At 57.2% G+C, this 13,714-nt stretch overlaps 1 protein-coding gene across 9 annotated transcripts in view; it reads left to right on the top strand.

Annotated features, from left to right (window-relative positions):
• TSC2 (TSC complex subunit 2) overlaps window positions 1–13,714 on the top strand; it is a 38,171-nt gene that overhangs the window by 8,538 nt on the left and 15,919 nt on the right. For all 9 annotated transcript variants that reach the window (XM_012441792.2, XM_012441790.2, XM_012441791.2 and 6 more), the window contains exons 6-19: window positions 154–271; window positions 668–716; window positions 1,100–1,225; window positions 1,560–1,633; window positions 2,767–2,893; window positions 4,743–4,886; window positions 5,952–6,089; window positions 6,576–6,679; window positions 7,049–7,130; window positions 8,267–8,422; window positions 9,781–9,897; window positions 12,268–12,390; window positions 13,277–13,383; window positions 13,548–13,698. In XM_012441792.2, the coding sequence (XP_012297215.1) occupies window positions 154–271; window positions 668–716; window positions 1,100–1,225; window positions 1,560–1,633; window positions 2,767–2,893; window positions 4,743–4,886; window positions 5,952–6,089; window positions 6,576–6,679; window positions 7,049–7,130; window positions 8,267–8,422; window positions 9,781–9,897; window positions 12,268–12,390; window positions 13,277–13,383; window positions 13,548–13,698 (1,616 nt within the window). The remainder of the gene's footprint in view (window positions 1–153; window positions 272–667; window positions 717–1,099; window positions 1,226–1,559; window positions 1,634–2,766; window positions 2,894–4,742; window positions 4,887–5,951; window positions 6,090–6,575; window positions 6,680–7,048; window positions 7,131–8,266; window positions 8,423–9,780; window positions 9,898–12,267; window positions 12,391–13,276; window positions 13,384–13,547; window positions 13,699–13,714) is intronic.

Below are 13,714 nucleotides of genomic sequence, written 5' to 3'. Positions count from 1 at the left end.
TTCTAGTGTCCGTGCGTGGCCTGCCTTTTGCTGCAGGGGGACTGATGATGTGGTATCTGGCAGCGATGGGTTTGGACACATTGTCCTGCCGGGGGAGGCGAGTGGGAGGTATGGATTCAGCATCCTTGCAAACCACTGCCACTTCTCCCCCAGCTGACTTTGTCCTGCAGTGGATGGATGTTGGCTTGTCCTCGGAATTCCTTCTGGTGCTGGTGAATTTGGTCAAATTCAACAGCTGTTACCTCGACGAGTACATTGCAAGGATGGTTCAGTAAGAAAAGAATTGAGATTGTTGTTCTGTTACTGGTCCTAAGTTCAGCTCCGCAGGGTGGATAAAGTTGTTGAAATCACCAAGAAAAGGGAGAGGCTGGTGGTGGACGTAGCTACCTTCTATTTAGCTATCACCTGATGTTTTAGTTATCTTTTTGTCATGGTTCGTTGCCTGAAATCTGTGAGAGCCGGGCCTCTGTCTCACTCGTGCTGAACACCCAGCACCGAGAGCAGTGGCTGGTGCACAGCAGGAACCTGAGTGCTTGTTGGGTGGGTGGGACCCCCAGGGAGGACGAGCCATGTGTGTAACTGACGTCGTAGAGTGACTAAACCATGGCCTGGGGCGGCTTGGCCCTCCAGGCAGCGCTGCCGGGACTGAGCACAGTGCTCCCTGCAGGATGATCTGTCTGCTGTGCGTCCGGACCGCGTCCTCTGTGGACATAGAGGTCAGTGCCTCCCCTGCCCAGGGCCAGTCCATTTCGCCCTCATATCTGGGAGGCTGGGGCATGGGAGTTGAGCCCTCTGTGGTACCTGCTGGCTGTGTGGCCCTGGGGAAGCTGCTCAGGAGTCCCCCATGTAAGTCAGGACAGCAGGGCGCCTCCATGTGGATTTGTAGCTCAGGGTGGATGATAGCATCAGTGACCCACAGTGACAGGGACGTCGGGTGCTTCCCACAGGTCTGCTTGCCCTGTGACTTGGAGAGAGGCGGCCTGGGAAGTGGGGAGGGGTGGCAGTGCAGGCTGATGGAGGTCGGAAGGAGGCCTGGGTGTCCTCTCCTTGGCCAGGATCTAGGGCAGAAGTGGCATGACCCGTCTCTTCCTCCCTCCAGGTCTCCCTGCAGGTGCTGGATGCTGTGGTCTGCTACAACTGCCTGCCGGCTGAGAGCCTTCCAGTGTTCATTGTCACCCTCTGTCGCACCATCAATGTCAAGGAGCTCTGCGAGCCTTGCTGGAAGGTGGGTTCTCTGAAGCTGCTCTGGAAGGTTCCTGAGGGCACATGGATGGGACAAGGGCTGTCTTATCTTCCATGAAAGATCGTCTGATTCTTGGGATGGCAAGACAATAGCCTGTTGATGGATGGCCAGTGTCATTTTCTCTGGCAGTTGAACTGAGATCAGGGTTTTGGTGGCATTTTGAGAACCCTGCTGCCTCTGTGTTTGGAAGGAGATAGTGGTGAGCTGGCCGAACCTTGAGTGTCTACAGGCAGCAGCCAGGCGGGGCCTGCAGAGGAACTGGGGCTGGGGGTGGGGCTTGTGTCTGCCAGCCCCTGACATGCATCGCATCTTGCAGCTGATGCGGAACCTCCTTGGCACCCACCTGGGCCACAGCGCCATCTACAACATGTGCCACCTCATGGAGGACAGGCAAGTGCACCGGGTGGGGTTCAGGGCCGTGGAGGCAAACACAGCCCTCGGGGCAGCCTCCGTGTCCCTTGCTGAGCACACACTGCCTTAGAGAGTCCCTGTCCTTTCGGGCCGCTGTTCCAGAGGCTGCCACTAGAGCGAGGCTCGTGACTTCTGGGAGCGAGTCCTTGTCCTCTCCTTCCTCTGTCAATTCAACAGAATGTCCACATCCAGCTTGGAGCCTGCCCCTGTGCTCGGACATCCTCCAGTGGGGCTCCCCCACGCTTAGCCTGTTACAAGGCGAGGCTTGAGGTCTTGGCCTCAACACTGCCCTTCCCCTTCCCCCCATAGCCACACTGTGGCCAGTTCTGTTGCTTTAGCCCCGAGAGATGGCTCAGCTCTGCCCACACCCTGGCCTCCCATCCGTGCTGTTAGCGCCCCTCCTCCTCCTCTCCTGTATCCATCCGTACCTCCTGAAGCCCACTCCTCCATGAAGGTGGCTTTTTTCTGACACAGATATGACCATGTCACCCTTTGCCTGAAGCCAGTTGGTTCCCAGTGCCCTCGGGATGCAAGCTCCTCCCATGGAACCAGACCCTGGGGGGCCCAGCCCTGCCTCAGCCTCTGCTCCTTTCATTCCTTCCATCTTGCCATCTCCCACCCACCACAGGCTTGTGCATGCACTGATTCCTCTTGCTGGAAGGTTCTTCCACCTTTCCCGAGTTAGTCTGAGCGTTCCCTGAGGTCTTAGCATGGTCACTAACTCCTCCACCTCCCTGAGTAGGTTTTGCCGTCATCCTGTAAGCTCTCCTTCTTGGCTGTGATTGGACAAGGAGATTTTGCATTTACCTGGGAGACGGTGTGGCTGGCGCCTATGTCTCCCCCTAGACTGTGAGGCTGAGGGCCATCCCTCTTGCCCCCTTCCTGTCCCTGGCATGACCTGTGGCTCACAGTATGGTCAGCAGTGATGGGCTGCCACCTGTGTGTGAGAGTGTTACTGCTGGCCTGTGTTCCCGCCCTTCCCAGTGTGCTCCTGCCCCCTAAGCACAGGGACCTCTGGGGCTGCTGCAGAAGCCCCAGCAACCTCACCCATCTATGGCAGACCCTGGGCTGGGGCCCTGCTCACATTCCGTCTCTCTGGGGAACACTTTCAGAGCCTACATGGAAGACGCCCCCCTGCTGAGAGGAGCCGTGTTTTTTGTGGGCATGGCCCTCTGGGGAGCCCACCGGCTCTATTCTCTCAGGAACTCACCGACATCTGTGCTGCCATCATTTTACCAGGTAAGGTGGTTTCTTTGCACAGTAAGTTGGCAGGAACAGGAGAGCCCCCTCAGGCCTTGCCCGCCCACCCCGCTGGGGGTCCTGCTATGGGGGCTGCAGTGGCATTTTTAGGCCTTTCCAGGCAGTTGCTTTGCAACCAGGGGTGAAGTCTGGGGCTACTGTGAAGGCTTTATTCTCCTTTTTTTTTTTTTTGAGACGGAGTTTCGCTCTTGTTGCCCAGGCTGGAGTGCAGTGGCACAGTCTTGGCTGACTGCAACTTCTGCCTCCAGGGTTCTAGTGATTCTCTTGCCTCAGCTGCCCGAGTAGCTGGGATTACAGGTGCCCGCCACCATGTCCAGGTAATTTTGTGTTTTTAGTAGAGACGGAGTTTCACCATGTTGCCCAGGCTGGTCTCAAACTCCAGACCTTAGATGATCCACCGCCTTGGCCTCCCAAAGTGCTGGGATTACAGCAGGTGTGAGCCGCCATGCCTGGCCAAAGGCTTTATTCTCTCTCTCTTTCTTTTTTTTTTTTTTTGAGATGGAGTTTCACTCTTGTTGCCCAGGCTGGATCGCAATGGCGCCATCTCGGCTCACTGCAACCTTGGCCTCCTGGGTTCAAGTGATTCTCATGCTTCAGCCTCCTGAGTAGCTGGGATTACAGGCATGTGCCACAACAACTGGCTAATGTTTTTGTACTTTTAGTAGAGATGGGGTTTTACCATGTTGGCCAGGCTGTTCTTGAACTCCTGACCTCAGGTGATCTACCCGCCTTGGCCTCCCAAAATGCTGGGATTACAGGTGTGAGCCACCACACCTGGCCCTAAGGCTTTATTATCAAGCAAACCATACATCTTACCAGTTTCATCACCTAGAGCTGGCTGAACGCTCCCTCTGGGACAGCCGTTCTCTTGCTGTTGATGGTTCTGTTTTGTCCAGTGCTGATCTTGCGCTGTCTCTGCAGTGATGCCGTGGCACAGATGCTGGGGGCACAGCTTCAGTTTCCATAGTGACCTGCAGCGACCAGCGCGCATTCTATGTGCGCCCTCATTTGGTGCCCACAGCTCCCTGGAGGGCGGGGCAAATGTATCATCCTGTTTTTTGTTTGTTTGTTTGTTTGCTTTTTTTTTGAGACAGAGTCTCGCTGTGTCGCCAGGCACCAGGCTGGAGTGCAGTGGTGCGATCTCGGCTCACTGCAACCTCTGCCTCCCGGGTTCAAGCAATTCTCCTGCTTCGGCCTCCCAAATAGCTGGGACTACAGGCGAGCACCACCATGCCCAGCTAATTTTCATATTTTAGTAGAGATGGGGTTTCACCATGTTGGCCAGGATGGTCTCGATCTCTTGACCTTGTGATCCGCCTGCCTCAGCCTCCCATAGTGTTGGGATTACAGGCGTGAGCCACCGTGCCCGGCCATCCTGGTTTTATAGTGAGGAGCAGCTCAGATGGGCTGCAGTGCGGGTCACACGGGCTCTCCTGATCCTCTGCTCTTTCTGCTGCGACCCTCCCCATAGGGGCGGTGGGAGGTGGGTGTCGTCTTTGTGCATGGCTTGCAGCAGAACTTGGGACAGCTTTCGGTGTGCTGCTGGGCTGGCACACCGGGTGCCCAGGATTCAGAGTTGCTGGTCTGTCTGAGTCAGGCACTTTGCAGGCAGTCATAGGGGTGGGGCCCTGTCTGTGTCCTGAACGTACCGGAACATGTAGAGAAACCCTCCTGGGCACCCCACATGCTGTTTCTGCGGCCCGTGATGCATGTGTGGTGGGCATTGTGGGCTCAGGTGTGCTTCGCCCAGCTCCGAGGGTGACAGGGAAGGCGTCCCTCGGTGAGCAAGCTGCTCTGACCCTGTGTGCTGCCGGGGCTCGTGTTCCAGGCTATGGCGTGTGCGAATGAGGTGGTGTCCTACGAGATTGTCCTGTCAATCACCAGGCTCATCAAGAAGTATAGGAAGGAGCTCCAGGCGGTGACATGGGACATTTTGCTGAACATCATCGAACGACTCCTTCAGCAGCTCCAGGTGAGGCGGGGGCAGGAGCTCCAGGAAGCACTGGGACCCCAGACGGGCAGGCTCAGCCCACTCAGAAGATGGTACCTTGGGCCCCATCTCTGGGCCTCCTGTAGAGACTGCTGGAACCATGTTCTCTGGTGATTGACCATGGTGCTAATCCACTTTTTACTGGAGACAGATCAGATCCTTCCAGATGTGCTCCATCATTTTGGCCCCGACAGGAATATGCAGTAGGTGAACTGCGGTGGGCCAGTGTTGCCCACAGTCTGCAGAGTGACCTGCAGGCCACCTTCATGGCCTGAGTGGGCCCTGGGACAGTTCCAGAGGGAATCCAGTGTGGCTTTGGTGTGACTTTGGAAGACAGCGTTAGTCGAGTCTGTTAACTACATCTTTAAAGAGAACTCCACAGCCACACAGGCTCATCGGTTTAGGGGCTCTGGGAAGGCGAGGCTGGTAACAAGCAGGGGCTCAGGGCTGGGCCTTTTTCTGGAGCCTGTGGCAGGCGATGTACAGGAGACTAGGCAATGGAAGGGAGGCCGGGGCTTAGCAGGGACCAAAGTCGACTTCTCTCAGGGCCTGTTGCTGGGCCAGACCATTGCCACTGACCGCTGGCCAGAGGATGCTGCAGTTCTGAGTGGCAGTGGCAGAAGCCATAATCCAGGGCTTCTAGAAAAGGTTGGACCTGGGAGAGGCAAGAAAGGGCCTATAGTTGCGGCTGCTGTCAGCCTTCCTGCCTGAGCTTCCTGCTTGGCCCAGCTGTGTGGGCATAGCCAGGATTCCTTGAGAGTGGGGTATGGGCAGGAACAGCAGCTGCCAGTACAGCCACTGTGGCCCCTTGAGATGGCCTGGTGCGGGGGCGTCCTGACCCACGTGGCCCAGTGTGGCCCCTGGAGAGGATCTGGGGGGTGTCTCAACCTGCATGGCCTAAGAGGGCTGGGGGTATCTGTTCCCATGTGGCCCAGCATGGCTTGAGTTGGCCGGGAGCATCCCCATGCAGCGGGTGCAGAGCGAGGCTTCTGGTGCTGAGCCTGTGTGGGGAGTGGAAGTCAGCCTGTGTCTCGGTGCCTACTGCAGACTCTGGACAGCCTGGAGCTCAGGACCATTGTCCATGATCTGCTGACCACGGTGGAGGAGCTGTGTGACCAGAACGAGTTCCACGGGTCCCAGGAGAGATACTTTGAGCTGGTGGAGAGATGTGCAGACCAGAGGCCTGTAAGAGCCCCTCTCGGGTGGGACTTTTGGGCTTTGGCTGGCAGGGAGGGACCGGGTTCTGGGTGAAGTGCAGCTTTCTGAGACTGGAAGCCAAAGGCTGGTGGGCACCTGTTTTCCCAGCTTCTGCACTAGGCCAAGGAAGTCTGCCAGGGCACCAACGGGCGGAGCTCAGCATTAGCCTACCCATCATTTTCCTCCCACCTGTGTGGAGGAGGAGGAAGCTTCTGCCCAACTCCGTGGAGCCCTGTGGCTCCCAGGCGGCAGCAGTCGTTTTGCCAGGAACACTCAGCTTGGTGTCCAGGCTTTTCCATGGGTTTGTACACGAGTCTCCCCCACTTTAGCCAGGAGTGCCTTTGTGTCTGTGGGCTCCCTGCGGGCTGTGAGGCAGCTGCCCTCCGAGAGCAAACCAGCCTCCGGGCCAGCAGCCCAGTGTGGAGAAGGAGAGCACTGGAGGGGCAGGCGCCAACGCTGGCTCTTATTTGACAGGAATCCTCCCTCCTGAACCTCATCTCCTATAGAGCGCAGTCCATCCACCCGGCCAAGGATGGCTGGATTCAGAACCTGCAGGCGCTGATGGAGAGATTCTTCAGGTAGGGGGGCCTCTGCAGCCCTGCCTGATGCCTGAAGTCTGGCCCTGTCTCTTTCTGGGGCCCCCATCCCGGGCTGGGTCTCAGGATGGCCGATAAGCAGAGCCCTCCTCTCTGCCTCTGGAGCGCCCCGGCTCTGGCTGAGCTGTTGCTAGCTTGCTTTCCAGCAGGACAAAATCCTCTCCCGATGCTGCTGGGCTTCCTCCTATGGGGGGTTGTCTGTAGAGACCCGACCTGGGAGGCAGAGCCCTGTGCCCTGTGTGCCTGGCCAGGGGAGGACCCAGAGTCGGGCCGGCCAGTGCCAGGCGGACAGGCGGGATCAGGGCTGCGGCCGGGTGCTCCCCGCCGCCCCAGCAGGCTGCCGTCCCGCAGGAGCGAGTCTCGAGGCGCCGTGCGCATCAAGGTGCTGGATGTGCTGTCCTTCGTGCTGCTCATCAACAGGCAGTTCTATGAGGTGCGTGTCCTAGGCGTCTGCAGCTGGGGGCTCAGGCCCATTTCTCCATGGGGCAGGCTGTCCTGCCTTGCAAATGCTCCCGCGGAGCCGGGGTCTGCCTGGGACTTGGGTCCTGCTGGGCCCTCTGCAGTCCCCAGTGTGGTCTGTTTATCCCTGTTCATTCGCTGGCTTGCTCGTCCTGGGTACCTCTGCCAGGCCTGGGCCAGGCCTTGAAACGTGGCCAGGTAGCAAGATGGGCACAGCGCCTGGCCTCAGGGAGCCCCGGCCGGGTCATCAGCGAACACAGAAGCCTCTTAAGAATTCTGTTGTGAGTTAGTTTAGACCAGTCTCGCGTGGGGACATCGTCTTCTGTTTTTGTCGTGGCATTCACCCTGTGCACCTTCCTTGAGAGACGCTGTGTGCCTGCCAGCTGTACCCCTTTCCCGGGAGACGCAGCTTAGGCTCTGAGGCTGTCCCTTTCCACTGCACCCCTGCCCACAGCCTCGAAGTCCTGCCCTGCTGAGAGCTGCCCCCTATGCTCCCCTCCCCAGCCTCCACTCTCCCAGAATCACCCGCTTCTGGGTGTTGCAGTCCCAAGTTCCATCTGGTGGAGCTAAGGGCCGCCTCCAGGAAGTTCCTTTGGGTCCTCTGGCTTCTTTCATCAGGGATCTTGTCCTGTTCTGTGTTCCTGTGGAACTTTTTACCTTCTGTGAAAACTCACGCTGTCCCCAGCACAGCAGGTGGTGTGGTGCCAGGGCCTCCATACCTCCAACACACGCACGTGCACACGCCCACACGTACTCACACCCACCCGCACTCACCCTCACGCACATCCTCACAGCCCCACGTGGAGGGGCTCTCGGCTGTGACAGTGATGGGCCGCCAGCAGGGCCTCTCCTCTGCTGCTCCCTTGTGAATCATGGGCCCTGAGCCTGTGCCGGCTGGTCTTCTAAATGAGGGACTGGACGGGATCCCTGGGAAGGAGCACTGGGGTCTCTTGAGTCATGCTCATGGTGCTGATGCTCCCTGCCCAGCTGTGCTGAAGGCTTGAGGGACATGTCCGCTGCTTCCGGGTTGGTGCCCTGAGGAATTGGAAGTTCACGAGATGCGGCCCTCGTTGGGCTGGTGCTCACCTTGCCTCCCTTGTGCCTGTGCAGGAGGAGCTGATTAACTCGGTGGTCATCTCCCAGCTCTCCCACATCCCCGAGGATAAAGACCACCAGGTCCGAAAGCTGGCCACCCAGTTGCTGGTGGACCTGGCGGAGGGCTGCCACACACACCACTTCAACAGTCTGCTGGACATCATCGAGAAGGTGAGCACTGTTGTACCAAGGGCAGGGGTGCACGGTGCCAGAGCCCCATGGGCAGAAATGGCCTCTGGGCCCTCTGTTCCCTTCTTCAAGTGACTGGTGGCTGTCTCCATTGGTGAGGCTCCTCTCCCTGCAGGATGGGTGTCAGGAGGCCTGTGCAGGGCCTGCCACTGTTGGGTTTGTGTCATGACTGAAGGTCCTGGACATGGGTGTCCTGTCGCACGCTGGGGCCACTGTGCGGGGCCTCCTGGACCTAGGGTCAGGGCTTTGGCCTGCCATCCTTTCTGCCCAGCCAGCAGCTTGCTCTTTAGTTTTCAGATGCATTTTGGTTTCTGCACACTCAGGGGTGTAAAGGGCATCTTTGCTTTTGAGAAATGAAGATGAAGGCTAGGCACAGTGGCTCACGCCTGTAATCCCACTACTTTGGGAGACCAAGGCAGGTGGATCACTTGAGGTCAGGAGTTCGAGACCAGCCTGGCCAACATGGTGAGACCGTTTCTACTAAAAATATGAACATTAGCCAGGCGTGGTGGCAGGCACCTGTAATCCCAGCTACTCGGGAGGTTGAGGCAGGAGAATTGCTTGAACCCAGGAGATAAAGGTTGCAGTGAGCCGAGATCCTGCCACTGCACTCCAGCCTGGGTGACAGAGCAAAACTCCATCTCAAAAAGAAAAAGGCCGGACATGGCGGCTCACGCCTGTAACCCCAGCACTTTGGGAGGCTGAGGGCAGATCACGAGGTCAGGAGATCAAAACCATCCTGGCCAACATGGTGAATCCCCGTCTGTACTAAAAATACCAAAAATTAGGTGGGTGAGATGGTGTGCGCTTGTAATCCCAGCTACTCGGGAGGCTGAGGCAGGAGAATCACTTGAACATGGGAGGTGGAGATTGCAGTGAGCCGAGATTGCGCCACTTCACCTAGCCTGGCGACAGAGTGAGACACTGTCTCCAAAAAAAAAAAAAAAAAAAAAGAGAGGCCGGGCGCGGTGGCTCACGCCTGTAATCCAAGCACTTTGGGAGGCCGAGGCGGGTGGATCACGAGGTCAAGAGATCGAGACCATCCTGGTCAACAAGGTGAAACCCTGTCTCTACTAAAAAATACAAAAATTAGCTGGGCATGGTGGTGCACGCCTGTAGTCCCAGCTACTCGGGAGGCTGAGGCAGGAGAATTGCCTGAACCCAGGAGGCAGAGGTTGCGGTGAGCCGAGATCTCGCCATTGCATTCCAGTCTGGGTAACGAGAGCGAAACTCCGTCTCAAAAAAAAAAGGAGGTGTTGATGGTCGAAAGTGTTTGATCTGACGGCTACTGCCACAGAGAGCTATGAGCCTGGCTCTAAGTCCCGGCCTTCTCTTTAAAGGTGATGACCCGCTCCCTCTCCCCACCCCCGGAGCTGGAAGAAAGGGATGTGGCTGCATACTCAGCCTCCTTGGAGGATGTGAAAACAGCAGTCCTGGGGCTCCTGGTCATCCTTCAGGTGGGTGTTCTGTGGGAGGCCTCTGCTCCTGGGGTGTGTGGGGCTAGCTGTCGTCCACCAGCTGTGTCCGCTTCCTGTTGGAGTCTTCCCCAGCGGGACCAGTGGCCTTCCTGGGTTCGCTGAGGGTGTGCTGGTCACCACGGGCAGCCGAACCCTCCTGCTCTGTGGAGGGATGGAAGGAGGTTCCTTTGGTTGCCTCTGCCCGTCACAGCAGGGATGAGAGTGGCCCCGTCCTACACCCTGACCAGGGCCTGTCTCTGTGCTCCTAAGTCAGGGCCAGAACGGAGCATCCTCAGCGCAGCGCTTCCCCTTGGCACCTAGCACAGCAGCTGAGAGGGAAGGGTGGACTTCCATTTCCACCCCTCAGTCGGTTTAATATTCGCAGCTGTTTTGTTGAGATTTAATTCACGTGCCATGCAGTTTACCCGTTCACAGTGAACAATTCAGTTGTGTTTTTTTTTTTATTTGAGACAGAGTTTCGCTCATTACCCAGGCTGGAGTGCAATGGTGCGATCTCGGCTCACCGCCACCTCCGCCTCCTGGGTTCAGGCAATTCTCCTGCCTCAGTTTCCTGAGTAGTTGGGATTACAGGCACATGCCACCATGCCCAGCTAATTTTTTGTATTTTTAGTAGAGACGGGGTTTCACCACGTTGACCAGGATGGTCTCGATCTCTTGACCTCGTGATCCACCCGCCTCGGCCTCCCAAAGTGCTGGGATTACAGGCATGAGCCATGCCCGGCTATTCAGTTGTTTTCAGTAAATTCACAGAGCTCTGCAGCTGTCCCCACAGTTCGCTTGAGAACCTCCAGAGCACACCAGTAGCACAAGTTCTTATCTTCTGTTGCTCCCTCACCCCTGTGTACCACCAAGCTCTAGATTTGCCTACTCTGAACATGTCATAGGAATGAAGTCACACCAAATTCACCCAAAAGACGTTGGGTGGTAGAAGAATTTCCTGCCTTGTGACTGGGTTATTCATCCAGCATCACTTTTTCAGTCCCATTCAGATTGTGGCAAGTGTCAGTGCTTCCTTCCTTTTCATGGCTGAGTAATATTCCATCATCTCTCCATGGAGCACGTTTTGTTTATGCGCTTCTCCGTTGGTGGACATTGGGCCTGTGTCCCCCTTTCAGCTGCTGTGAATGGTGCTGCTGTGCACCTTCTTGTTGGAGGGTCCCGTCACACCTGCATTTTCACTTCTCCTGGGTCTGCACCTAGGCATGGATTGTTAGGACCTAGGTTTAGTCTGCATTTGACGTTTTGAGGTGACACCAGGCTGTTTTCCACTGGTGCTGTGCCATTTTCCATCCACTCGAGCAGGATGTAGGGATTCTGATTTATCTTTTTTTTTTCTGATAGAGAGTCTCACTCTTGTTGCCCAGGCTGAAGTGCAGTGGCTCAATCGCAGTTCACTGCAAACTCTGCCTTTCAGGTTTAAGCAGTTCTCCAGAGTCAGCCTCCTGAGTAGCTGGGATTACAGGCATGCGCCACCACACCTGGCTAATTTGTATTTTTAGTAGAGACGAGGTTTCACCACGTTGGTCAGGCTAGTCTCAAACTCCTAACCTCGTGATCCACCCACCTCGGCCTCCCAAAGTGCTGGGATTACAGGTGTGAGCCACCACACCTGGCCTCAATAATTTCTTTAAATGATTCTCTAATCATGTAAATGTGTGAATAATTTCTTTAAAAAGAGTAACCGTGGCTCAGGCTTGTAATTCCCGCACTTTGGGAGGTGGAGTCAGATAGCTGAGATCGGGGGTTTAGCAGGAGAATCACTTGAACCTGGAGAGCGGAGGTTGCAGTGAGCCGAGATCTCGCTATTGCACTCCAGCCTGGGCAACGGTGAGACTTTGTCTCAAGAAGGAAAAAAAAAAAAGAGTAACACCGTAAGTTTTGTAAATGCTACCGCCAGTCACCTCCAAGGTGCAGAGTACCACGAAGGGTCCCTCGGGCTGTGGCTGGATTTCCACTGCCTCTTCTTGGCCCCGGCCCCAAGGTTGCTCTCACACCTTGCCTCACGTGTCAGGGAGGTGCCGTGGGGGCTTCATGGGGTGATATCCACCCCTGGGATCCCCCCTGCAGAGCACACTCCCTGCCCCATTCTGTGCTCTCAGCCATGCAGCTGAAGCTTCTCCGTTGAACGCATTGTGCTTCACCTGTTGATCGGTACCCTGCTGATGAGAGGCACACGAGGTTGGGTTTTACTTTTTGCTGCTGAGGAGAAAGCCCTGGGGGTCCTGGGTTCGAGGGTGGCATTTTGAAGCACGCACCCTCTAGAGAGGTGTTCTGGCCTTTGCCTCGGGGTGCTGTCTTAGGGCTGTTTCCGCCTCCTGCGCCACGGTAAGCTGTGTCCTCTCTCTGCAGACCAAGCTGTATACCCTGCCTGCGAGCCACGCCACACGCGTGTATGAGATGCTGGTCAGCCACATCCAGCTCCACTATAAGCACAACTACACGCTGCCCATCGCCAGCAGCATCCGGCTGCAGGTATGGTGGCCCAGGGTGGGCGACCGGTTCCTGGAGGCCCAGCCAGGTGTCCCCATTTTGGCAGGTGTGGTTCTTGGAAGCTGCAGAGGTGACCCCAGGATGGGCCCTCAGCCAACTGTCCTCTTCTCTGTACCCACTGTGGCTGCAGCCTCCCCAGCCCTGCTGCCATTACCTCTGCCTGTAGTCCGTGTGTGTGTGGCTTACCACTCTAAGCCACATGGTGGCATAGGTTGGGGCAGAGAAAAGGGAGCATGGCGGCTTCCAGGGCAGTGCATGGCCCTGACACTCCTGGTGCTACAGAATCTGTGAAGGAGCTGCAGCAGAGGGCTGGGCAGGTGGGCAGCACGGGAGGGCAGGGCAGGGCTGGACAGGGTAGGGTAGGGCAGGGCTGAGAGGGCACAGCTGGAGGAGCTGCACTGAAGTTTGCCCTATGGATGTTGGCACCAGGATGAGCAGAGGTGACTGGAATGGGAGCCCCTCTTCCAGAACAGATTTCCCCCTGTGGCCTCGGAGTCCTGTTCAGCATGGATGGAAGAAGTGGCACTCTGGGAGCCAAGCTCCACTTTCTGGCAGTTGAGGGCGTGTGATGTTGCCAGAGGAGTGAGGCATCCATCCCTTCCATCCCAGGAGGGCCCAGCTGTGGTGGTAGGGATGTCAGGCTCCGTGAGCTCTGAGGCAGGCAGGGAGGGAGGAGGCGGTGGGTGCTGGGCCTCCGGTGTCACCAGGACAGAGCTTGTGTCTATGTTGGGATGTGGGTGTGTGTACATCAGCAGGCCGCCTTTTCTGAGTGCATCATGGCGCTAGACACGGGTCCGAGAAGCTGAGGATGCCGCCTGTCCTGGGCCTGCACGAGCCTGGCTGGATTTCACTGTCCTCTTTTCAACAGGCCTTTGACTTCCTGTTGCTGCTGCGGGCCGACTCACTGCACCGCCTCGGCCTGCCCAACAAGGACGGGGTCGTGCGGTTCAGCCCTTACTGCGTCTGTGACTACATGTACGTGGGGCCTTTCCCACGGCCCATGAGGCTCAGGGCGTCAGGGGCACAGGGGCTGTCGCCACAGTTGCACGTCTGAGGGATGTCCCAGGGTGGGGAGGTACTAAGTCTGTTCTGTTCCTGCTGCGGGAACTTGGCCTCAGCTGCTTCTCTTGATTCTGCAGGGAGCCGGAGAGAGGCTCTGAGAAGAAGGCCAGCGGCTCCCTTTCCCCTCCCACAGGGCCATCTGGCCCGACGCCTGCGGGCCCGGCTGTGCGGCTGGGCTCCCTGCCCTACTCCCTGCTCTTCCGCGTCTTGCTGCAGTGCTTGAAGCAGGTGAGTGGGGCCAGGA

The sequence above is a fragment of the Aotus nancymaae genome, unplaced genomic scaffold (assembly GCF_030222135.1).
Source record: "Aotus nancymaae isolate 86718 unplaced genomic scaffold, 86718_ANA_hifiasm-v0.15.2.pri h1tg000049l, whole genome shotgun sequence".
NCBI lineage: Eukaryota > Metazoa > Chordata > Mammalia > Primates > Aotidae > Aotus > Aotus nancymaae.
Note: the sequence above shows the minus strand (reverse complement) of the source record. Positions and strands in the feature narration are given on the sequence as shown.